The sequence below is a fragment of the Ailuropoda melanoleuca genome, chromosome 16 (genome assembly GCF_002007445.2).
Source record: "Ailuropoda melanoleuca isolate Jingjing chromosome 16, ASM200744v2, whole genome shotgun sequence".
NCBI lineage: Eukaryota > Metazoa > Chordata > Mammalia > Carnivora > Ursidae > Ailuropoda > Ailuropoda melanoleuca.
Genome location: NC_048233.1, coordinates 4,099,508 through 4,126,076, shown reverse-complemented (window position 1 = coordinate 4,126,076; position 26,569 = coordinate 4,099,508). Strand labels below are relative to the sequence as shown.

The window sequence follows — 26,569 nt, the reverse complement described above, 5'->3', positions numbered from 1 at the left end:
GCATCATGGCAGCAAACCACACAGAAAACATGCCACGAAAGCCATTTCAGAACAGGCAATGAGGCAAACGAGGTCCCAGTCCCACACCTCCACAGGACGTCAACACTATCACTCGCAGCCTACTCCCAACAAATCCACTCAGGACATGACTCCACCCAGGGCCGGCCACAGTGGGGGAGGGCTTGGCACTGAGCTGCGTTCAAATCGGCCGGGGAAAGGACGCAGGATTGCACCGTAATTGGTCATGTTTGTTCCGAGGACGAGGACTACAGCACACTTCTCATGTTAACGTCGTCCAACTACCCGTGTACTGCAATTACTCTGCATCGATTTTAAAGCTGACTTAGCACAATAGCGGCTTCTAATTTGTAAGCAAAACCTCGGTGGCATAAATCAAACTGTTGGAGGCAACGCCGGTGCCGCATGCTAATGGGGAGTTAATAGGCAGGGGGAGGGCAGCTTGGGCACTGGGCCCCTGCAGGTCCATCTCTGCCAGGTGAGCCCACGCTCCCCTGCCCAAGCCACGTGCATCTAATGGCCTTGGCCTCCACGTGCATCTCGGGTGGCCGCTCCCTAGGTCAGAAGAGCCAGAGCTGTGACTAAGGCTCCCCTCTGCTCTCAGCTGTAGGACAAAACCCACAGTGCAGAGAAGTCGGTTGATCCTGCGTCCCAGCATGATGCCTGGGGATGATTTAAGGAGAGAACTATAAATTGTGGGAGAACAAGGACCCAGAGGCCAGCTCTGGTGAACTTGACTCCCTGGTCCTCACTCCCAATTAATATTTCTTGAGGACCCACTAGAGAAAGAGCCCTCGGATCTGGCATGCTCTTGGCAGGAACGTGGGCCTCCAGAGCCAAGACACAAAATGAGCCATCCATCACATGGGACCCCACACACAATCTGATCAGGATCACCTTGGTGGCATCAGACTCAAGAGATGTGGCCAAGAGCTAAGACCCCCGTGGCTCTTCCCAGATACAGATCCATGGGGTGCTGGGGGAGGGGAAGACTATTAGCCTGGCAAGGGGAAAGCCTTGGGCTTGGAGACTTGTGCTGGTAAATGCCCAGGAAGAACTTGCCACCCACCCCTTTGCCACCATCATAGTCCAGCCTGGGCAGGGCTTTGGAGTCCGCCAACCGTTGTTGCTGCTGACTCTGGAAGGACAAGTCACACCAAAGCCAAATGGGCCTCACCTGGGTTGGGACCAGGGCCCTAGGGGCAGGCAGTGGGGATCCCCATCCACACATCCTCCTCTTCCCAGGGCAGTCATGGCCGTGCCCCTCCCTTCTGTATCCTGGCAGAGCCGAGCCCAGGCTTTGCCTTGGGCACAGGAGAAGTTCAATAATGTTATCGGAAGAACAGTCAGGAAAAGACAGCGGAGAACCCCGCACAGCTCTAAGGAAACGTGTTCATAACAGAGCACCTGAGACAGCTGCTCACTCTTTCCAGTACACTCTCATTCAGGGTCTTTAAACAACACATTTTACCGTGTCAAAAGACGGGCTTCAATTAGGCGCTCAGATATCACTAATATTTCCCTTTAATACAACATAATGTCTCAATATGTCAAGGCAGTCTACTATGACAAGGTAGGGACTGTGTTCCAGCCCTGTTTTTGTCTTTCTTGGCACAGGAGGTATTTGAACGAATGAATAAAGGAACAAACAAGGGAAAAAAGCTATTAAGGATAGAGTGAAAAATCTAGAAAGTGGTCCTAACAAGAGGGCATCCTCCCAACCGTCAGCAGGCATGGGAGCCCTGGAAAGCCCTGACTGTGTGTTCATGGCAGTGAATTGGTTCCCTGTGACCCCAGGGCTTCTCTCTCCCCTCCCCCACCCACCAAGAGCTGGTACGCTTGCAAAAGGTCAACCTGATGCCAAGTCTCCAGGGCTCTCTTGTCCCAGAGGCATAAAAGGTGACTTGAAATATCTCTTTGAATCTTCAGAAAAGAGCACCGGGTGAAGGATGGCTCCAGAGTCAGGAACGATCTCCTGGGAAAAGGCCAGCACGTCCCTCATCTAAGATCTATGACCAGCAGGGCCCTGGCCTTTGAAGGGCAGAACTGGGAAATGGCCCGCCCTTCCCACCTGAGGCCGCTCTGCTGGTGGTTTGCTGTGGCACCCTGGCCTCACACCGAGACAGCCCCACCAGGCAGACCAGGAACGGTCTGGACAGGCCAGGACAACAGAGCTGTCTCGGTGCTCGGGCCCTCATGCCAGTCCAAGGAAAACATCTCAATATCAGATTCTTCTGTAGACGGCCCCCAAGCTTCCCACTCCCCAGAGACGCCCTGGGGTCAGGCTGATCAGTGAAAGCATCACCTCTGCCTACTCCAAAGAGGCAAAGCAGCCGACATCCGCTGAGCTGCTCTGTGATACAGCTCTGTGTGTGCTGCTGGAGGGATGGATGAAGTGAGGCTTGGCTCCCAGGGCAGGGGGACCTGCCACTTGGGTTCCCACCTGTGAGACCTGCAGCCTACCAGTGAGGGGCCAACCAGACACCCCAGACCCACTGGAGAACATCTGGGATGATGCCCAGGACCTTGCCAACCCTGACGCCTTTACCCGAAGTCACACTCCTTGGGCTATTACCAACCTGGAACAGAAAAGGGCAATTTAGGTATCCCCTGCTTTTTGAAAGTTTGCACTGTGCCACTTTTATGCAAGACCTACATCAGTACCTATTTTCGCTAACTGAAGGAAGTCCAAAGAGGATTTTCATTTAAAAAAAAAAAAAAGTGAAAATAGCGTTCAGGGTTTGTCTTGCAGACAGCCATTCTAGAAGCAGCGCATACCCTGAGCCGTGAGAGGGGCCCCGCCAAGTCCATCCCCGGGAACTACACTCAGCATCTCGGCATTAAGCTGCCAGAGCTTTGAACTCTATCTGTGAGCATCTGTGCTTTATCTCCATTTATTTTGTGCATCCGTTAGCAAGATGTGGCCGAAGATATCAGAAAAGCCTAAGAGAGGTTATTTTTTGCACCTGGGAATACTCAGAAATTATTTCCATATAAATTAATGGTAACTGCTTCTCCACTTTACACCATTTCTGCCTGTGAAAGGTTTCATAGGAAGGCTCTACTTGTGGGTAACAGGGGAAGGCTATATAGTGGTTAGGAGCAAGGGAGCCTCTGGAATCAACCAGACAAGGACTGCAGAAGGGAGATGCTCGGACCAGGGCCCAGCACAGGTAAACTCCCGCAAGTGGAAGCTACACAGATAACTAGCATTCAGGCCCATTCCAAGAAACTTCCTTGATTTATTCCCTCTATGTAAATCACCCTTTCCACCTTCCCTCTACTTCTCCCTACTCATCTGTATTCGTAAATCCAGAGGGCAATGTACAAACCTTTACAGTCTTAAAAGAGGTCTCAGTTTAGGAGAGCTACCTGTCCAGCTGATCCCTTGCTCCTGGCACGAGAGGCACGGACCTCTCTCCATCCGTTCTCCCGCAGGTCAGTCTTGGTTGGGTGCCCAGTCCAACACAGGGCACCGTGGTAGAGTCCATGCAGTTCCCTCAGGAGGCGTGACGCCACAGAGGCAACATGATCAAAATGGCAAACTGAGCCAAAGCTATCCTTCCTTGGGTGCCGTGCTGGGACACTCCCCGAAAACCCCGCGAAACAACCCCCGGGGTAGGTTGCACGTCATTGCATCATTCACGGTGGAAACAAAGTGAGCCTGGAGCAGCTAAGGCATCTCACTAGATCACCATCGAACCTGAGGCTGCAACTCTGAGCTTGTGTCATCACCGCAGTATCTACAGGAAAACCACCTGCAAAACCCCCATCCGCAGCCCATCACTCCCCACTGCAGGCCTGCACTTGACCACAACAGAACCCGGACAGCCAGCAAGTATGGCTGTCTGGCTGTCTGAGTGGCCCTGACCGCCAACATGTCCACCCTGTACCTCTGGACCCCTCCCTTGGGGGTCCTGGCTATATTCCAGGACACGGATGGCCAGGGGGTGAAGGAAGAAGAGAAATATTGGGTTGTTTTTTTTTAATGACCCAGATTCCAGCCAGACGCGTTTGTTACTGGCAGCGGAAAGCCAGCGGAGCTAAGAACACAGGCAGCTGGTGATGTCTTAATCACTGCGGAGAGGAAGGGACCAGGCAGGCTCAGCCCCGTACTGGCTACCTGAGGCACTCTGCCTGCGTCTGCCCCGCCCCGCCAGCTGTCCCTGTGCCTTCTCTCTTCTTCCCCCTAATTCCTTCTCCTCTCCTCCTCCCTGCTCAGGTTCTGCTTTTGTCTTTCACTTTGTCTCTGCCATGGCCCTAAGTGGGACACCCAGTCTCCCCACAGACACAAGCCCCACAAGCAAGGCCAGGTGGGGTGGTCTGCCCACTGAAGTCCCTGGCTGGTCTGGCTAATGCAGTCCCCGGGGGCCTCCTCCAGGCCCTTCTTTTGAGAGCTCAGTAAGAGGTTTCAACCCTAGTTTAAACACAGAGTCCCTAGAGAGCATCCTAAAAGCATAGAACAGCCCACCTTCGATTTCCTCCCCCATCTCCGGCTGAGATCTCAAAGCACTCAGGGGCTGGGAGCTCATTCCTCATCTGTCCAGCTCTTCCTTCCCCGCAGGAGGCTGGGGGAAGGGGTAGGGACACAATGACTCCCCTCCTTCTGCTGAGGAGAAAGCCAAAACAAAGCCTAGAGAAAACGAGGGCCCAGCAGAGGAAGTGGGGGCTGAGAACAGAAACCAGGCACCCACACTCTAATTCTGAACACATGTTCCCCGTATCGCCCTGCAAAGGAGCATGGCTACACTACCCCAGCAGCCATACCTGCCCATGCACACCTCACCTGACCCAAAGGCAGCCACCATGTGCCATACAACATACTGAACCCTCTTCATACAGTGTGTCCATTACTCTTGAGCCAACCTAGAAAATAGCTCTATTATTATCCCATTTTATAGATGAAGAGGTCAAGGCTCCAAGAGTTAATGAAGCACCTTGTCAGGTTCCTACAAACAGGATGCAGTGATGCCAAGAGTCAAGCCCACGGTCTGTCTCTAAAGCCAATGTCCTTGCCTGCACCCCACCTTTCACTTTGCAAACCAAACAGCTAGAGAAGCCCGGGCAGAAGGGATGGAGGAGGCAGGAGTACAGGGCGGCTACAGGCATGCAGACAGGGACAGCTAAAGCCAGGGGAAGTTAGTCCTCGTGGGTTCTGATCTTCTTCTCCCCTCCCAAAGGAAAAAGCCTCTTCCAATTTCCTGGCATAAGGGAGAGAACTGTGTCTGGACAACAGTACGGCGTCCAGAGCCAAGGCTCATCCCTCACTCTCCTCTCAAATACCAGGCCATCCACCCACACTGGGGCCTCTCACTGCTGCCTCAATGACGCAGACAGACAGACGTCAGAGAAATTAGGTGCAGGGTGTGGTGGGGTTGCTTCCACTCCCCCCTTCCTTCCCCCATCACCTAGGACTCAAGAGCTCAGCCCAACCTCCAAACAAGTCAGTAGACATCACAGACACCCATGACTGCTGCCCCAGAAGGGCTCCCCAGGTCTGTGCTGCCCCCTCGGTCCTGGCATTCAATGTCAAGGGGCATCAGGTCAGGGGCAGCATGGAAAGCTCGCCTACTTGGTTATCTCCTAAATTCAACAAGGCGAAGAGAACCCAGAAGAGAGAAAGTTACAAAGACAAGGTTGAGAACACCAAACAGAGAAAAGACAAGGAAAAATACCCCAGTAAATTAAATATAAATAGCAAGGCAACAGGCTGCCCTCGAAGAGGTGTCTCTCAGCCCTCAGGCCCATTCCCCTCTCCTTCCCCAGCCCCTTCTCCAACCATGTTCAGAAGCTCATTCTGGCAGCTTAGCCTCCCCCAGGACAGGGGGCCCTTGGGGTAGTGGCCTGGCCTGGAGTTTCCCAAGGCCCTGGGAGCCTACAGTGCGCCAGACAGATCCCCAGGGCCCACTGAAGCAAGGGGCCATGGGTGTCTGCGTCTAAAGGTTGGAGGTCAGGGCCTTGGCAAAAGAGGTTCACACTTCTCCCAGGATGCCTGTAGTTCTATGGAGAAACCGGCCCACAGTGGACTTTCTTGGGAAGCAGAGAAGGATCCCAGAGCCTGGGAGCCAGGCAGCCTCCTGAGTACACCTAATACAAACCGGGTTCCATGCCCACTTGGCCACTCTACGTTCCAGTACGTTCCACTACAGCCAAGCAGGCTTTATTTATTCCTTGGGTGGCCTGGACCCCCAATATAACACCTTCTCTCTCTACAACTCAGTCTCCCTACAAGAAAAATGAGGCTGTTGACATGCCAGTAAACCTGCCCGAGGAGCTGATGCTCTTCAGGGGCCTCAGAGACAGTATAATATACTGATCATGGGGAGGCTGAAGCTGGACAAGTCCTCCAGCTCATCCTGTCCGGACCCCAGCCTCCGGACAGACTCGCCTGAACCAGGCTGAGAGCCCAGGGCGGGTATGCCCCCCCATCTCTGCGGGAAGGGAAGGGGCCGTTCATTTCCGTGGTATGCAACCACTGTGATGTGGGCAAACGTGAGAGCTCTGCTCAGTGCCCTGCCCCCAAAACCTACTTCCACATCTCCATGGTTAGAGCAGAAACCAGCTGGCTTTGTCCCTAAGAGTATGATTGGCCCGGCTTGAGTATCCCCACAGGGCAGATAAACCCAAGCAAGCAAATCTGCTCAAACTCCTGTCAATCAAAATGCCAGACTTACCAGCTCAGCTCAGTGACCAGCCCTAGGGCCCAGTGGGGGACGGGCCTCCCCGGAGGTTACCCCCAGCACAGGATTCTTTCTTGGAGGGGAGCTGAGGCTGCAGCTACCCTCAGGAAGGGCAAGGCAATAGTCAAGTAGACGGTGGGTCAGATGGATCAGCCACTGGGAAAAATGAAACCAGCTCTCTGATCCTGAGATACAGGTCATCTTAGTAAACCCCTGACAGAAGGAACGAGCCTAAACGAGCCAGACAGAGCAGACCTAGATGTATCTGGAGGGGCATGTGTCGTTCCTACCCAGCCAACCCATTTTCTCCCCTCTGACCCACCACAGAACTTGGGGAATCCAGGAACGGGCCGCTGGAGATAAAGGAGGGATCCCCCTCCCACCACCACAGTTCCTGGACAGCCATGAGTGGGCTTTGCTGGGGTGTCAACCCTGGTGGGGTGCCTCGGCAGTCAGCCGCAGGAGCCGTAATCACGTACTTAGTCACACACTTACGGTGGCCGCTTGTATGGATAAATACCTCAGGGGAGAAACCACTGTGCAGCATTATGGCCCACTCAGAAACAGGAAGGCAGAGAGGTGGTGGCAGAAACAGAAATGGAGAACAATGGAAGTTAGGAAAAGAAAAACAATTTACACTAGCATCGCCTCTCACGGACCTCAGAGAACTTTCATGAACACCATCTCATTGTATCCTCTTGACAATTCCTCCAGGTTGGCCAGTCAAGTATTGAGGGGCATCCCCATTTTACAGATGAGAAACTGAAGTCAAAGATCCTCACAGGGGGCCCACAGCAGAGCTGTGAGGGGGACCCACACTCCTGGTCAAGTCTCTTTCCATCCCCCCACCCCCACCCCCGGACAAGGGTCCTTCAAACAAAGCCAGAGAAAAGACAGCCCCAGGGGCTCTGGGCCAGAAGGGGAGGTGCAGCCAGCCATGGCAAAGAGCCCCCAAGATGGAAAAGGAGCTCCCAGTAAACGTGGGCATGCTCTTCAGTCGACGACACCCACCTGATCCTCACGACCACACAGAGAGGGGCAGGCAGGCTCCTGAATTCCCGATGAAGAGGCCCCTTGGAGGGAAAGCCTCCTCAGCTCAGAGCCTTGCATTGAGTAGGGTTGGGTAGGGGGCTGTCTGTTTTCTCAAAGGGTGGCAGCTGGGGGCACAAGGTAGGGCCAGGGGACAGGGAGGCGGCTGGCGCTGGGACTGCCCCAGATGGAGGTAGGTGGTGGAGAGGGGAGAGACAGAGGTGGGAGGCATCGTAGTGCAAGAGAACAGCAAAGACACTGTTCAGGGGGTTGGGGGAATGCAGAAGGGAAAAGAAAGCTCTTCCTAATGATGAATGCTGGAGGGCGGAATTAGAACAATCGTAATTAAGTCTTCTAACAATAGGAAGGGAGCCGAGACAGTTCTGTGTGTCAAACAAGGTGCTGAGCTCCTCTCCCCGGTGAGGGTGCTTAATAAAGCGGCCCACCCCTCATTACCTGCTTAGCGGGTGACAGCCCTCTTGGGCGGGGGCGGGGATGGTGGGCAGGCAAAACCAGCCGGCTGCTGTAGCTGTCCCCATCTCCTGCTCTGACCCAGCCATGGGCCTGAAGTGGGAAACGGGGAGCAGAGGAGAGTCCCTCCCCGCCACTAAGCAGGGAAATCAAGGTCCAAGGAGTCAAAGCCCATTGGGGAACGTTCAGTCGGGAACCCGGGAGCCCCTGTGCCCAAACCCAGCCCCACAGCAGTACAGCTGCTGGCTGCCAGCATGTGAGCCTCAGACGGAGAAGAATCTGGGGCAGTTTTGTGAGGTTCAGGCAATGAGTTCCAGCACACCACGGACACACCCAGGCCTGCTCAGTGGGTCCTCCCTCACTCTGGCCTCAGTTTCCCCACTTGTGAGATGTGAAGGAACCCTCCCTGGTCCCTCGCTGTACCAAGGCTACCATGAGGAAAGGAAGATAAGGTATCTCAAGAATCATCAGCTCTTTGAAAACACAAAGGGAGCAAAAGAAATGTATACAATCGCAGGATGTCAGAGCCCACAGGGACCTTAGAGATGGGCTGGTCCAAGTCTATCACTGTCCAGATGTGGACACTTAGGCCCAGAGAAAGGAAGTGACTTGTCCAGGGTCACACAGCCAATTAGCAACACAGCTGGAACTCAGAACTCTGGTGTCTGTGACCCATCCCTTGCTCTTTCCCACTCTCCCCCTTGATCCCAAGCACAACTGAGAATTCACTGGTGTATGGCTTACATGAAAAGCGGGATTCCTGCCTTTCTAGAAATGGGGAGGAAATGCAGGATCCACGGCTGGGCACAGCAGAATTTTCAGGCTGCTGGATGGGCCATCCAACCCACCCTGCCCCCTCAACCCCAACAAGTTCTGAGGACCCCCATCCAAAAAGGAAGAGAGAAAACAAATCAGCAACGCTGAGAATCTTGTCAGTCTTCCTCCTACAGTTCCTGATTCAGACCCGCCACCCTCTACGGAGCGGCTTTTTATGAAACATGCACTTTTCACACAGACTCCCCTCCTCCCACCAGGCAGGCTGAGAAAGGGGCAGACGAAGGGGGGCTTGAGGCAGAGAGGGGAGGGAATGGGGGCCTCATGCCCTTCTCTTTGGCTGCCATAAATGGTAACAAATCAAGCACCTTGTGCGCTCAGCTCTTCCGACAGCATCAATGTTCCTTCCCCCTACCCTCCTGAGGGTCCCCCAGTCTCCTCCCCATCAGGCCCCCAGGCCCCAGGGACCCGTCACGATGGGTGTCCTAAATCGCTCAGACATCACAGAGCTCTGGCCCAGAACCCAGGCTCATCGGCCTGACAAGCTGTCACTCTGATTTGGGTCCCATGAGCTCTTGCCCACAGGCAGGGGAAGCCTCCCTTGAGTGGGTGGGGGGCACAGTCAGGCCTCAAAGCACACCTGACCTCTCAGAGAGAACGCACCGGGGGCTGCTCCTCACTGGATGGAGCACAGAAGGCTCCGGACCCTTCCACCAGTCACTGTAATCTCCTCAGATCCCCCTGCCAGCCCAGGCCAGGCCAGGCTCACCATGTTGTCCAAACCCCAGGGTTTGACCTACATAGACCTTCCACCCGGTTGTCTCTAACGCTCTGCCAGGTACCACCCAAAGTGCCATCATCAAAAGCATCCTTGATGACCAGCAAACTGCTCTACTAAAGTGATTCCTTGCCCTCCAAAATCTGGTTCAAAACCCTCTGTATTAGCCCCTTCCTTTGGCTTCAAATATCACCTCATTTTTCCTGCCACCACCTCCTCCATCCTCTACAACTGCCCTCTGCTTGTCCAGAACCCCTTCGCCTGACCACCGCCTTCTCCCTTCCCTGCCTTCTCCCCAGTTGCACATCTTCCATCCTCTGGGTCCTCGGGCCCTCTCTTTTATGCCTTCAAACACTCCCTGAGAGCCTGTCTTCTCCATCAAGCCCACTCTGCTCAGAAGACAGATGGCAGGTGCTGGACAGGGACAGGCAGACACTGCCCTCCATGGTTAGGAGAGCACTGAGCGTCGTGCTGGGACATGGCAGGTACTCAGTACACGCTGTCCTCTTCCATCCCCAAGAGGCACCCACCGCAACATGCACTTGTCGGAGGACCACCTCATCCTCCACGACCTCATTCATCAGGTCTGTGCACATGGCCGCAGTGAGCCTGACTGCGAGGTCCCGCGCCAGATTCTCATCCTGCTGACCTCTGGCTCCCCTTCTCCCCATGTTCAGGCACACCCGGAAGGCCATGCCTCCTCCTCACCACGTTGTGAAATACCATTCTTCTGTCGAGGATCAGCTCAAGTCCCGCCTCTCGCACACAGCCTTCCCTGTCCGCCTGGCCCTCCACCTGAACCATTCGGTGCTGCCGCCGTTCACGCTTCCGGGAAGCCAAGGCAAGTGGGAAGCACACTAAGCTATGGAATAATGTTCACTGTTTACAAGTGCCCACTATGTGTGAGAGGGTGTGCACAGGAATCCTGATATCACTTATTCAATGCAATCCCCGCGATCTCAGGGTCCTGGATGAGGAGCCCCAGGATCGGACACGGAGGAGGTCTGTAAAATGCACGAACCCTGGAGAGGCCGGCTGCGTACATGGGTGCCCCCAGGCACGCTGCACTGCCTTCCCGCACCGCTCTGGACCAGCAGTCCACTCTTCCCAGAAAGACTATGAGCGTCTTGAGAGCAGGGACACGGTGGGCTCTTGCTCCCCTCCAACACGTCGCGTGGGGTCAGTGAACCATGAACACAACTCAGGACTCACTGGCTGATCACTGAGAACCCATTTTTGGGAATTCAGAGACTCAGGACTGAGGACTGTCAGGAAACTCCAAGACAGGGCTGACAAGAGGCAGCAGCACCAGGGCACACACCCACTAGAGCATCTGTGGGCCCTGCCGGCAGATCCAGCAACAGTCACCAGGGCAGAGTGTAGAAAGGGGTGGACGCACTGGAATCTAGACGCGTGGTTTGCTGGGAGATGCCCCAAAGGTGTCTTGGCTCTGGGGAAGCTAGAAAATCTACCCCTGAGCAACTCAGACATACCCAGATGGCACAGCCAGGCACAGAGCAGATCACAGGAGCACCAAGGCTGCCAAATCGCGCCCCCAGAGGCAGTCATGGTGGCCGGGCAAACACAGCCTGAGCTGCTGGATGGCAGCGGGGGTGGGAGGGTCTTAGCCTCCCCATCTGCTCCTGACCTCTCTCTCCAGGAGGTGGGGAGGATACTTCCAGGGGATGAGCAAATCCCAGCAGTGGCATCTGGCACTTAGCAGGCCAAACCCTTCAGCGGACATCTACCATTTTTGTTTTTGCCCTGTCTTTTGGTGTCAGCACCCCTGTTTTCCTTTGGGGAATTCTCCTCCAACCCGGTGCATACAGCCCTGTCCCAACAGTCAAGGTGCTCTGCTCAGCCCTGGCCAAAAACAGCCTCAGACCCTCTGTCCTGGGAAGCCAATTCCTGAGCAGTGAGCCCCAGGGGCCAAAAACGGAGTCAACGTGACCGAGGTCATCATTAGCTCCTGGTACCTGGACACCAAGAGCGGCCCTGGCTCCTGTCCCTGTGTGTGGCCTGTTGCTCAGCTTTCCTTTCTAGCCCATGAGCTAACCTTGTCTCTTCACAGATACTGAAAGATCAGCAGATAGAAACAGGAGTGCAGAGAGCAAGAGAAGGGAAAAGAAAGCCAGGCCAGTGAAAACAACAGATGTCCGCCAGAGTGGTTCACCCCCAAATGCCAAACAACACTGCTGGGCTGCGGTCACAGAGAGATGAAAAGCCAGGTCTCTATCTGTGCTCTTGAGTTTGCCATGGTTGGGGTGTGGTCCTCACAACCTACGAGCCCCAGAAGCCATCCAGGAAACAGGAAGCTGAAAACGAGGATGCCAGCTTGTATCCAAGGGTCACACCCACTTGGAGGGAATCTAACTGAATTTATATGTTCATTCACAATTGACCCTTGAACCACACCGATCCCCCCACAGTCAAGTACCTGCATATATATAACTGTACATATTGAAATATGCTACTAGAATTCTTAGGAAGATCTTTTATACATGTGTCTTTGCAGAGTGTATTAATTACAGCACACTGCGGTTATTAATTTCTTTCATAGAAATAGTACCCACATAGAACAAAATGCTATATTAATAGAAATGTATTTTACACACGTGAAAAACAAACAAACAAAAAAAACTGCATGTAACTTTTGACTTCCCCAAAACTTAACTACGAATAGCCTACCGTTGACTGGAAATCTTACCAATTACATAAACAATTGATCAACTACGTATTTTGTATGTTACATGTATCATATACTGTGTTCTTACACTAAAGTGAGAGAAAAGAAACTGTTAAGAACATCATAAGAAAATACGTTGACACTACTATACTGTAAAAAATGTGTGTATAAGCGGACCTGCACAGTTCAAACCCATGCTGTTCAAGGGTCAACTGTATAAATATGCACATACATGTATTCACACTATGAAAATGTTTCTGGATGTTTATACATTCATACACATATACACATATACACGCCCACGTATGTTTACACACATACGTGCACACACATATGCACACATACACCCATGCTCGTGGGGGGAGTGCGCAGGGGAGAACTCACAGCTTAGGTACCCAAGGGGAAGAAGCAAGTGCAGAACTAGACCAGCAGAAGAAAAGGAAAAGGAAATAAAGCCCCTCAGGAACCTGCCCCCCTGTCCGTGCCATCCACGTACTCGTCCCACAGAGACAGACACCTGCCGACTGCCTCCACTCCACCCCTTCTGGCTTCGACGGGCAAGCAGCGTATCTCCTCTGCCACCCTAGGGTCCCAGGCGCAGAGACCTACAAAAGCACGCCCCCTGCCCTGATCCTGGGGAACAAGCAGTGGGAAGGGCCGCCCCACTTGAGCATGCGCCACATGGAGCCCCTGGATGGGCACATGGGACCGAGCCTGCCATGCCCAAGCAGGATTGCATGCGGGGTTCTGTTCTGATGTGGCTGGCAGCTCCCCTCACACACAGCTGCAGGCTCTGACACAGGCAGAAATACAATTAAACCCCTGCTCCCTCGCCTCCTTTTCTGCCAAAGGACAAATTTAATTGTGCTTTCCCTTTCATGGGCTCTTCCCACTTCTCCCTCACACCAGAAATCACTTTTCAGACCATCCCACTTAATTTCGAATTCCCCAACAGGAAGAGAAACTGAGGCGTAGAGTGACGGATGGAATTTTCCGAATGCTCATCACTCATTGTGCGGTGACCAAGTAATACCACCACAGGCCTACCCAAAATCAGATCACAGGGCAAAATGGCCAGCCAAGGGCCAGGGCACCTAACCCCGTGCGTCTGCAGCGTCTCTGGAACTAGTGCAATGGAGGCAACAGGATTCTCCAGAGTCCTCAGGGAGAATGTGGTGGGTGCGAGAGAGGGCACACTGATGAACCACCGCACAGGGGGACACCCTCCAAGAGCCTGCTGTGATAAAGCTGTTGGTCACAAAGCCACCTTCCAAGGCAGTGAGCATGTGTGGCTGCACGGGTCCTGTTTGGCTAAGCGGGTTACTCCAATTGGGGCCAATATGCCCCCCACAGCATGGAGCCTTTCCTTTAGATAAACCCCAATTATATTCAAAGGATATCACCTGCAAGGAGCACCCCATTATGAGTACCCCTTACCTAGCATTCCTGTGCAGTTCAGTCAGCCCACAGACCAACACGCATTTACTGAGCACCCATCACGACCAATCGAGGCACAGATGGTAAGATGAAGGCCCCTCACACTCACCTCCTCCTGCTCACGGCCTTGGGTGATGAACGCCTCTAGCCTCAGTGTCCTCATCTACACATAGGTACCATTGCCTGCTCGTGGTAGCTGCAAGGATTTAAAGCGCCTAGAAGATGCTAATGGAGTGGAGGGGCAAGATACAAAACATAAAAGCAGGACCATATGGCTAGAGCCCTGCCATATGGTCAGCCCTGCCATGATGAGGTGAGTAGAATCTGAAATATTCAGTAGCACAGTAGGCAGGGTCGTGCTGTTGGGAAGCTGTAAAGAAAACAGTCTTCATTCTGGGGTACTCTCATAACAAGCACAAAAATAGGTCATAAAACCTAGACTGTACACAATGGACTATCCACTGATCTGAGAAAGGCCCTGATGATCACTAGGCAGTCACCACCTGACCTGTTTCTGTTTGGCGCTGGGACTGGCGGAACGAAGGCACAAATCATCAATGGGTCACATCCAAATATGCGTAACTCTGACCCTGTCATTACAGGGCTGTGCCGCACCAGATTGGAAACACGAATCCAAGAAAAGCACAATCTAGAGTTAGCAGAGGAAGGAGCTAGATTAGGATGACCTCCCAGGGGCAGTCACAGAAAGAATATGGGTTCTGAACCTGGCTTCAAATCCCAGTTCTGTCACTTTCCAGCTCTGATTTGGGGCAAAATCCCTAACCTGCCAGAGTTTGCAACTCCTGGGAGACAAAATGTGAATAATCCTACCTCTCCTCATCAGGTGCTGTGAAGAGTAGATAAGGTAACAAAGCAACCTAGGGAAGCGCCCAGCACCATGCCTGGCCAACTACACAGCCCCACCACACCATGAGGAGGAGTGGCTAGAAGGACTGCTGGTGTCCTCCTGGGGCTCCACCCTTCTCTGTCCTTGTGTGCACAGGGGTTCTGCTGCACTCTGAGGGGAGGGTGGGGTGGTGTCAAAGGATAGAAGATCAGAAGTCCCCATGCAACAAAAGATGGGTAAGACCTTCATGGAGAACATTATGAAACTTTACAGAAAGACATTAAAGAAGGCCTAATATACGAAGTATACCATGTCCATGAATAGAAACACATGACTAGAATACAATTTATATTCATGAATGGAAATACAAAAACAGCAATTCTCACCAAGTTGATCAACAACTTGCAAAAATTTATGTTTGCATAAATCTCTTTTGAGAACAAAAGGCAAAGAACGGCCAAAACATTCTTGAAAAAGCATCAGATGAGAGGATTGGCCCTACCAGATATCAAGACTTAGTATAAAGTTGTGCTCATGCACAGCAAAGCTGTGACTGAGAATTGGAAGTTAAAAAGCTGCTCCTTCACTGATACTTCCAGAAGCAATGTCCTAGAGAAACCCTTATGTATATACACCAGGAGCCTTGTACAGGAATGTCCACAGAAGCATGTTTACAAAGAAGGAAATAATCCAAATGCTTATCATCAGAAGAATGATAATGGAATACTATGGAACAGTGACAATAAGTGCATGACGGCCACACATACCAACACAAATGAATCAATAAACATAACGCTGAATTTTTTAAAAATTCAGGGGCGCCTGGGTGGCTCAGTCAGTTAAGTGTCCAACTCTTGATTTCGGTTCAGGTCATGATCTCAGGGTCATGAGATGGAGCCTGCTTAAGATTCTCCCTCTCTCTTACTCTCTCTCCCTCTTTCTCTGCCCTTCCCCCCATTCACATGCGCAGTTGCTCTCTATTAAAAAAAACAACAAAAAACAAATGATTCCGTCTATCATAAGTTTTAAAACAAGCCAAGCCAAATCAAATGATGTGGTGTTTAAGGATGCTTATGTATGTTGAAACACTACAAAGAAATATACCTAACACAAAATTTCAGGATAATGGTTCTCTCTAAGGGACAGGTTGGGGGCACGTTCAGGAAGGGGCATGCAAAAGTTTCATGGGTATAGCTGGTGTTTGATTTCTTAAGCTACACGGTGGGTACATGTTATTTACGTAATTTTTAAAACTACATGAATTTACATATGATGTATTCCAACATTTTTTTAAAAATTTAAGTGACTATTTTTCTGGTTAGTAAAGTGACCTGGACCTGGAGCCCCACATGCCTTGTCTGTTAGTCTGCTGGGGTCACAGGCCAAGCTGCCCAGCAGAGTCCCCACCACTGAGTGTGCCAAGAGGGAGGGACCTGCCCTTCCAGCACCCGGGGCCAAAGGCCCATGGGAACCCTGTAATAGGGACCACTGGCCCAGCTGGCCTGCTCCCGGCCTGATTCATTGCACTAGCAACAAAGGGAAGCAGGGGCAGGGTGTGGGCCACCTCAACTGGGAAGGCCAGAGGTGAGTGTACAGTGCGCCATGTGCAGTTGCAGGACCTGGGATCTGAGACCACATCCCTCCCTCGTGGCCTTCCATTCCCATCATTCATCCCAACAGGTATGCCTATACCTCATTGATCTCCATTTCTAGTACATGTCCCTAAGATCAGAAGACATTCGGAACAATCCGGAGCCTAAAGAGACATGTGGGGCTCCTTGCAGGGCTCCAAAGCCCTGCCCAGCATTCTTGCTGGGCACCTGACTCTTTGACAGACGCTTCCTGTGCATCCAGAATGCCCAGCATCCTGGAAGCAGCATACTTACAAAATGCATCTGTGGCCTCATCACAGCCCTGGAAGACAGCTGACACCAACAAGCGTGAAGAAATCCCGGTACCGAGAGGTAAGGCGACCTTCAAAACACAGGCCTCATTCCTGGAGATTCTGACTCAGTAGGTCGGTAGGTGGGAAGGAGGGAGAGGCGGCCAGGGGACATGCTCTCCATTCATGTATGAAAGGTATCTGGTTGATTTCAATCTACACCCTCATGAAGAATGCTCAGAGCAGACAGAAAGCTCTCTGAAGGCAGAAGCCATGTCTCTGGTCTTCTTGGCCAGTCACTCCCGCCACCCCACCCCCGACAGCCACTAAAACAGGACCTCCCTGCATGCCCCAATACACTAAGCCACCCAACACAAGGAAGAAGATTTGAAACCCTGCAGCCTTCCCTTCCAAGGGCTTCTCCAGGTCCCCCAAGAGCCTTCAAAGCTTGCCCAAAGGAAGAGAAGGTAGAGCCCATCCAGATGGAAGCACAGACTCATGGCATTAAAAGATATTTCAGGTATCACCTGAAGCCCCGTGACTACTTAGAGAAAGAGTAGGGGGCAAAAGCCTATCTTTATCCTCTCCTGCTCCCCCCAGTTGCAGATCTGCTCCCCCTCCCGACCACGTGCCACTTGTCATGTCCCTGCCCCAACCCCCCACCACTTCTGCTGGCAGATTAGCTTTCAAATGTGAGCAGGGACAAAGCTGGCTCAGAAGACTTAACTCTGCCCGACGGGTTTAGCTCAGCTTCAAAGCTTCCTAACTGGAACCAAATAAGCGGGCATATCGCAGCTGGAAGGGAGAGGCCGGAAGGAGGGGGAGGACAGGGGCATCTCTGTAAGCTGGATTACCTACAGCAACAGCTTGCAGCCTGAGTGACACAGCAAGACCCATCACGGTGGTCACTGCCGGAAAAACCAAATCACCCTTTCCTCCAAGCCCTGGGGACAAAGTCAAGAAGATCTGCAGGCACGGGTGCACACTTCACGTCAGGGCAGGGTCACCTCGTCCTCAGAAGCCACCCCGGAAACCACTCTCAACTGGCACCACCCAGACTGACAGCACCCTTTGTTTCTCTGGGTTCCGCCCATTTCACATGCACAGGAGGCTGTCTCTTCCCCTGGGCTGCAAGCTCTCCCCAGGCACAGGCTCTGGATCAACCTGTCTCTGTCTCTCTCCACCCCTGTCCCGTGCCTGGAACCCCATCCTCATCTATCCAGCAAACTCTTACTCATCCTCCAAAATCCAGGGGTCACTGGCTCCACTCTTTTATCTTTGTATCTTCTCTACTAAACAGTAGTAACTACTCTGTTAAGTAACTCCATTGAACACCTACTGCTCAGAACTAGAACTGTCCGAGTGTCCGACTCCTTCGTGGGACGCTGAGCAGCTCAAGGGCTTACAGCAGGTGCTCAATCAAGGCCCACAGTACACACTCGGCACAGTGCATCCGGTCAGCCCTTTTAGTAGAAGAAACAAAAAGACACATAATTCACTAAGTCTTTTTTTCCAAACTAGGAAACTCCTAAAGGAAACTCAGACTGGTTTTTTCCCTCCCCTTTATTTCTGATGGACACAAGCATTCTAGAAAGGGAGAGTCAGACAGCCACCATGCGGGGGTGGGGGAGAGGGAAGGACAAGTCGAGGCAGGCCACCCAGGGGTGGGGTCCAGGCCTGCTACTGTCCCTCCCTAGAACGCTGGGGAGGGGGAGATGGTGCAGCTCTAACCCCTGCCTCGGTAGCCCTGTGTTCAAATGCTTGGTGGAGGACAGTCCAGATGACCTCTCAATTCCGCGACTTCCTGGCCTGAGAAAGCTGATCTGCCCTATGCGAGCCCAGTCAGCCTGTTCTCACCAACTGGAGGCTCCTATGCACGCAGCGGGCATTCAGTAAATAGTTGCGGCATGAGTGAATGGGCTCAATTGGGACCCCAACAGCCCAGCAAGCCCCAGAGCCCGCTGCCAAGTTCAGCCAAGGGCAGCCAGGCATACAGAGGCACGGCAGGGGGAGGGCAAGGCCCCCATCCTCAGAAGAGGTCAGTGGTGTTTTCTGGGCTCTTCCCTGGCAGGCCAGCCAAAGGGAGGGCAGACCCGTGGCCCTTCCCTCAAGGTGGTGACAGTGCTCACCCTGTTGCAGCTGGGACTTTCTCTTCTCTACCCTCTTCCTCCCCGCCCCCTCTTGACTGACACCAGTGCTGGCTCTGACATGATTTAAAAATAGATATTAAGACAAGGAAGTTTAATTTTTAATGCTTTGGAAAGGAAGTGAACACAGAGCTGGCATTCCCTCACAGCCACGTTCTGGGGTCTCGGAGCACCAGCCCCCTTTCCCCAAACAGAGCCTGCCTGACCCACCCGGAAGGTCTACTTGCCGAAACGCTCTGGGGAGACAGCCGATGCCTTACACCTGAGCGTTCAGGAAGCCTCTAAATGCCTCTTGTTGCCCAGCTCAGCCAATCTCCTGCTTAGAGAGGCTACATCCCAAATTTGTCTGGACCCTGTTCAGATCCCTCAGCCCACTTACCACTTCTGTTCCCAGACAAAGGTATCCCACAGACTCCATATGACACCCAGGCCATCCAGCACCGGTCCTGGGCACCATGGACCAACGGGGAGCCAGGGAGCCCACAGAGGAACTCATGATGCAGCCAAGCCAGTAACGAACATAAGCCTCAATTGTGGCTAGAGAGCCTTAACCAAGTTGCCTGCACACAAAGGGCAAGTAAATGGCCTACAAGGGGCTAAGCCGCAAAGGCCTGACCCCACTTAGGGGAGGTTAATCAGGGCCTCCACCCGGCACCCTACCCGTGGCAGCCCTGCCCCAACCTTTCCCCTGTTGCAAGAGGCACACTGAATGAACACTGCCTCCTTGGCTAATTGGCCTTTATTAAGGGAGCAATCCACAAGGAATAGACTTTCCAATGGAGCCGGAATGTCACTGCTCTGCCAACCCTGATTTAAAGTGATGGGACAGCTCTGCTGGCAAGCATGAAAAGTGACCATTATCCTGAGTGGCAATTATGCCAGCAACCCCAGGCCCACCCCCACCCCCGCCATATTAGAAAGGAGCTGGATTTGGGTTGGGAGGAGCTGGGCTGGGATCATGATCTGCTCTGCTGAGAAGGGGACACAGGCCCCCAGCACCCAAAGCCCACCCCTACACTCTCTCTCCCCTACTCAGGGTTAGCTCTGAGCCTCCTTTGCCCTCCTGGAGGGGCCCCGATTCACTTCATCTCTCCTTAGTGTATTCCACCAAATGGCCCGGGGAGGACTCAAGGGTGGAACTGATGGAGCTACGCCCCTTGCTTTCCACTGCTGGAAGAATACCCTGGGGTGGGTTTGATTACTGGTGTACAGGCCCCTCGGGATGGAGAAAAACTGCTGTCCCATGTCAGGCCTCCTCTCTCCTTGCTACCAAGAAGCCAGCACTCTCTTTGGCCCCAAGGATCAGGATGAGGTACAAAGGGGAAGAGGAGGTGGGGCTCAGTCTGGCATGACCACTGACTCCCCCTTCCCTAGCCCCACCATCTCTATCGGGCCCTCAGAAATGCTTCCCTAGGTGCCAACATGGCTAGCACCATCTGGTTGAAGTCAGTGGTCCAGGAACAAACCTGGTCTCCACCCCTCCTCCAACAGGCAGGCCCCCAGCAGCCTGTAAGTCACCAGTCTTTTTCTTGGTAAGGAGGAGGAGCACTGGCTGCATAGCCCTGCCTCCCTCCTGCCCCCGGTGATGTCACCCAGCCCTCACTAATGGCAGTACCTAGAAGCTCCACCCAGTGGCCAGGACCCAGGATTCTCCCTCCCGTGAGGGGGTGCAGTATGACAGCTGCACCTCTCCTCTGCACTGGGAATCCTCCCAGCGGGCTCGGAGGAGGAGGCAGGGGGGTGTGGCTGCAGCGGTGGGTTTGGAGAACTACCAGGCTCCAGGATCTATAGGAAGATCTCTATTTATTGATTGCAGGCCTCAGGTTCAACTCTAATGCCTCAGAAAAGCCTCCTTTGGGGATCTGAGCCATGCGACTAGAAAACGCGATGGCTACATAAGTCCTGACAATTGCTCTGAGTCCCAGAGGGCTCAGGCTCTAACCAACCCTGTATCGGTCATCACCCCTACCCTCTCACCCCCTCCAGTCTTTCTGTGTGCACCGGAAAGCAGCAGACGTGTCCCAGGGGTCCTGCCGCATCAACTACCCCACCTGCCCTTGGCACCTTCACCCTTTCTCTTTTGACTTGGCTCTTTCCCCTGCTCCCTCTCTCATATCAGGCCCAAGCACCTGCCTGCAGGACGTCTTCATTCAAGTAAAACGCAGTGACCTGCCCTGTGCCCGAATCCCGGCAAACTCCCTGCTACACTCTCTCCACCTTCCAGAGAACACAGTGGCAAACACTTACACACACGAGCATCCACTGCTCTTTCGTAAACTTTCCACCTTTCCTAAGGTCTACGTCTTACAAGCTCATCCCACGAGCGACTAGCATAAAAGAACTGGGTCTTTGAGATCCAATGTCTCCCAGCTCGTAGCATGTCACAGGAATTCTGAAATTTTTAAGTAATCAGAAAAGTCAAAGATTCAGAGAGAGACTCCTTGCCTGGTAAAAAAGTGGTGGTAGTTACCTCCTAATTAGGAAGAGACAGCAAGTTCTCTCACTATAACCAAAAACAGAAAGCCACTCCATCAATCAGCTCATTAACCTCTGCCGAGCTCTTAAGGGAAGATGAAAAGAGTTGCTTGTCGGACACAGCTAAGTTCCTAGGAGAACCTTCATCACAGACAAGTTTGAAAACTAACTCTCTTCCCTATCTAGCGGGACTCGGGAATCCCTACCATACAGTGAGATGTGGATTTACCACTCTGGCCGTCCATTCATTCACCCACAAACTTATAATGAGTGCCTCCAACTTATAATGAGTGCCTCCCCAAGGTGTGAGGAGGATGGCAACCACGTAGGCACCCAGCTGGAGAAGGAAGGAGCCACAAGCGTCTATCTACTCTGGCACCCCAGCTGGAGAAGGAAGGAGCCACAAGCGGTTATATCTACTCTGGCCAGCAGGTGGCGGGGTGGGGGTGGGGAGGAGGGCTGCTGAGCGGGAGATATCCGCCAAGGCCCAGAGCTTCCCCACCAAGGGCTTTCTAGTAAGTGGTAAGATATGCAGAGTGGGGCTAGGCAGAAAGGTAGGTTGAGCCTATGAACAAGGGCAGAGAAGGAAACTCCAAAATGAAAGTGAGGCAGCATCCGTGTAAATCATAGGCACCAGACAAATATACACCACCACTTGGCTGACACGGATGCTGGCAAATGAGAGGACCAGGAGCACCGGCCCAAAGGCGGCCATGAAATCATTCTTGACATTGCAATGGTTCTGCCCCACTTTCCACAAAACCCTCACCACAGGACAGGTAACCCTAACAGCAGTGGCCAGAGGGCCCCAGACTATGCAGACAATCTGGGGAAATCCCACTCAAACAATGTCAAACTGGGCTCCTCAGAAGAGAAGCAGCAGCCTGTGCCCCAGGCCAGGCAGGGGGCTCCTCCCCAGAGAGAAGGAAGCAATACAGGATGCCCCATAACTAAGGAGGTCAGACATGAGGGAGGCCATCACCACAGCCTCCCCTCCCCCCTCCCCCAGACTGGAAAAGAAACCAAGTCCTTAAGGGATAAAGTGATTTGCCCAAGGTCATACAAGAAGCTAACACAGAACTAAAACCAGATCCCATCTTCTTCCCACCCAGCCCTGAGCTCTTCCCTTCTGTGGGAAAAGTCACTCCCCCCCACACGCACACCCAAAAAAGTTTGTCAGCTAAAGCAGGTCACTTCACACAAGTGTTGAACATCAAAGCACAACCGTTTCTGCCAGCTTCACTGTGAATGACTTTCTCCTGCCCCCAGTGCTCCTTCTGGACCATGGGCAGCTGACAGCCTCCAGCAGGCAGGAGGACAGACCCTGGGGCAGAGCCAAACATCTGTGCTATGTTGGGGCTCAGGCGAAGAAAGGCAGAGGCAGCAGTTGGGATGAAGGAACCATGAGATATGAATTTAAGAAGTTTTAAAATTTGTCTAACTTGCATTCCTTATGCACGCATGCACACGTGTGTGCCCACGGCCTTCAGAATCACAGAGAACCTAGAGCAATTCCAAGTTGTCCCACCTACTGACACCTTCTCTAGAAAATCATCTCTCACTGAGGATGGGGCACTCCCTTTGTCCCTTCCAGTCTTTGGGGCTCCCAGAGCCTGGGAGGGCTGGCTGGCGTTCCATGGTGGGAGCACATGGCCAGCCCGCTCCCTGCCCAGTCCACTGCAATCCCTCAAAAGCAGCTGCCGCCACCCGATGGCAGCATCCCTCCCACACTCTCCTTTTCCATACAAGCCCTAACTCAGGGGCATATCTGCAGGCTAGCAAACGTGTCTCCCGCCTTGGGACAGGGGCTCCTCTCCTTTTCCTGGGACTCACTGAAGGAATGAGAGGAAGTGACCTCTACCATCCCTCCCACCCCCCCACCTCATCCCCACAAAACACGGCAGCTTGTCTTCTTGCATATTCAGGAAGAATACAAGAAGAAACTCAAAAATCATCCACACTTGTGCCTGTCTTCAACTCAAGGTCACAGCTGTTAAAAATTCTGGCCCCACACCTATTTCTGCAGGTTCCCCTGCTGAAGGCACTTGGAGCATGGGTTTCTGACAGGGGAAGGAGGTGGCGGCAAACTTTGCCAGCCACCTAGGAGTAGAGTAAGTCTCTCCTGGAAGACAGGCAAGTCGGAGCCTCCATTCAGCCACCGCGGAGAGAGAAAGATGAATGAAAGGAGGGGGACGATTTTTTTAAAAAACCCCACACTTACCGTTGTGCAGAAAGCAGGGCAATGCAGCACCACGGAGGAAGAGGGTAGCATGCTACGGGAAGCGCGAAGAGGAGAGGTGGCAAAGGAGAGATACACGCAAGGACTTACCCAGAATATCAAATTGAAGAGGAACATCATGTACTTCAAGCAGCAGAGGCAGCCCCTGGCCATGTTGCACTTCTTAAATTCTAGGAGAAAAACAAAGGACAGGTCCAGGTAAAACACCACGTACTTGCTGCCTTTGGGTGCATTGTACTTGTCAGTCTTGACGCCAGCCTCGGCGCGGCTCTGTCCCCGGGAGCCCGCGGTGCCGTAGAAGGCGCCGGCCGTGAAGCCGCGGCCGAACGGGCGGCCCGAGGTGGACGGCTTGGCAAAGTCCGAGTCCTTGCTGTCCAAAGATGGACTCCGGTGGATCGAAGAATCCTCGCTACTCGACTTCTCCATGCTCGCGTCGTTCCCGGGGGGCGCGAGAGGCGGGGGGCATCGCTCCCAGAGTGGGACGGAGGGGGCGCCCAAGTCGGGCGCGGGCTGCGGGCGGGGCTGGCGGAGCCCTGAACACCCCCTCTCTGCACCGGGGCGCACTCCCGGCCAGATCCCGTGCTCAGGGGCCGCTGCCTCTCGGACGGCGCCCCGCTCCCAGCCGACTGGCCCGGGAGGGCTCTGCGGTGCGGCGCGGCGCGGCTCGGCTCGGCTCGGCAATCCGCGCGCTCGCGAACGCTCTCCGGGAACTGGCTGGCCTGCGTAACTTAACGTCTTTGGGGAGGTTGCAATTTGATTTCTCTTTCCAGAGCGTCAGCTCGCCTCCCGGGTGCACTGGCCGCTCCACGCGAGGCACAAGGGCGCCAGGATCCAGGTCCCCGGGCACACCTCTCCCTGCCCAGCCCCAGGGCTGAGCCTGACCACTTTGCGGGCGCTCCGCCTCCTTTTGCTCCTGACTTTGCGGAGCTGCTCGCGGGCCCTGGGCTGCCCGGGAGCGCAGCGGGCAGTGCCGAGGGATCAGCCGCAGCTGCCACCGCTGGGCTTTCCCTGCGAAATCCCAGCCCCGACTCCCGACTCCGAAACCGTCCGGAGCCCCCTCCCCGGGCCCTCGGCCCCGCCCCCTGCTTTGCATTCGACCAATGAGCACTAGGCCTGACGGGGGACGGGCAGCCTCCCCCTCCCCAATGACACATTATCTTTAATAGGATTAGCGTTCTGCTGTGTGCCTATACCAGTGCGCCGCGAGCCCTCGCTAAATGTCAAGGGCTCTGGAGCTGGGGGTGAACCAGAACCTTCATCGGGAGGCGCTGGTCTCTTCCATGGGAGAAATGGGGGCGGCGAGAGAAGGGGAATGGCTGGAGGTACCAACGACCCAAGGAAACCAAAGGAAAGGGCTAGGGAGGACAGGAGGAGGAAAGAAGCGCAGCCACTGTCGAGCTGGCCGCCGCCCCCTGCGCACACCGGGCCTGTCCGACCCGAGGCACACGGTCTCCCTGCTACACACGCGCACACATACACACACGCACGCGCGCGCGAGCTTTTGCACACGTGGATCTGGCTACCGCACGCAGGGAAAAGAGACCGCAGGGGAAGCGCGAGGTGTGGGAAAAGCGCTTGGGGCCTCCGCGGGGCGCGCGCCGCCCTCCCCACCCCCTCCGCGCGCGCGCGCTCGAGCACACACGCGGCTCCGCAAGACTCCTGCCAACCCCCACCGCCCCCGCGTTCCCGGGTGGGATGCCGTGCTGGCTGGGATCCCAGCTGGGCTGAGAAGAGTAGGTGGCAGAAGTAGGGTCCTGCCTTGACCCTCTGAATCCTGCCAATGCCAAGGGTGACGTAGGAGTGCTCTTGGACCCAGGCTGGGTTCTCTCCCGTGAGGAGTGAACAAAAGGGGCTCGTCAAGGGAAACAGCATGAAGAATGCTCTTGCTAGGGGCTAGGGAACATCCAGGAGGAGTCCTTCATCCTACTGTAAAACACTGCACCTGTGTCCCCTGGGCTTGTGCATAAGTCTGCACAGCTGATCTGGAGCTACCATAGTTGGCAAACAAAGAAAACCAGAAGACTTATGGGGTGAGCAACTCACCTCTCCTTTTTGACGCAGGAAGAGAATGCTGAGAGCCCCTGAGAGAAGGGCCCTGTAATTACCAGGCTCTGTATCCCAGCACCCAACACTGGGCTTGGCCTCTGGGAGGCGCTAGACAGGGATGGCTGCAGAGAAGAATTCCTTTCCTCCCTGGGAGTGGGAGCGTGATCTGTCCAACCTGGATCCCATCAGCCATGTATTCCACACGTGCTGTGTGCTGAGTGTGGAGGCAGGCCCTTGAGGAAACAGATACAAGGTGTGCTGCTCCCTGCCCTTGAGACACACACAATCTAGTCAGGAAGACGGAAGGACATCTATCACCATAGGCAATGGGCAGGAACATAACTGGCTATGGCCAAAAGGGAGAGGGGCATTCATTCCAATCAGGGGGACTTGAAGAACCTCATCACAGGTGGGCTGTGGTGGCCCTATGCAGAGTCTGCACCCTCACTGGCTCAGAGGCAGGGGTGCCATCGCTCAGCTTCTTTCTAGGGACCTGCAATGGTGTTACTATTCTAAGCCCCTTCCCCACTCAGAGGGCAGCCCAGCAATGAAACCTAGTGAGTGTCATGGCCATGGCACCTTGGTCTCCTGGTTGGGCACAGTGGTCCTCTGGATGCTATTTATAGATGAGGGGCAGGTGTCTGGCTGGCTCCCGACCGAACCCACTGCCACCTGACTGGAATGACTAACACCTTTTGTCCTCTTCAGCCTCGACTGGCTCCCAGGGGCTCCCGGCTGCCACTTCGTTCTCATAACATTACTTCCTTGATGCAGGAGAGATCATTTACCAGCTGGACTGTGAGTCAGGAGACCTGTTTTTCACTTTGAGCTCAATTTTGAGCCGTGTGATCAAGGACAAGGTAGTTTGCCTTTCTGAGCTACTATTTCTTCCTCTTTAAAATGGGGATTAATACAGCCTACCCCTGAGAGGTGTCATGAGAATAAAGTGAGCTGGCAGATGTGAGACCAATCTGAGCACTGTAAGCACTGAGCAAATACAAGGGCCTGGATCACTAGCCTCAAACAGAGACTCGGTGTCAACAAGGGCCCTCCCAGGTTG

General features: G+C 53.8%; 1 protein-coding gene across 3 annotated transcripts in view; it reads right to left on the bottom strand.

Moving 5' to 3' along the window:
• Positions 1–26,569, bottom strand: part of TSPAN9 (tetraspanin 9) — a 193,376-nt gene that overhangs the window by 60,199 nt on the left and 106,608 nt on the right. For 2 of the 3 annotated variants that reach the window (XM_019793683.2, XM_019793682.2), the window contains one exon: positions 23,554–23,633. In XM_019793683.2, the coding sequence (XP_019649242.1) occupies positions 23,554–23,616 (63 nt within the window). In that variant the 5' untranslated portion in view covers positions 23,617–23,633. Of the gene's footprint in view, positions 1–23,553; positions 24,474–26,569 lie in introns of those variants that run through there. The other variant, XM_002914113.4, reaches the window with a different exon arrangement.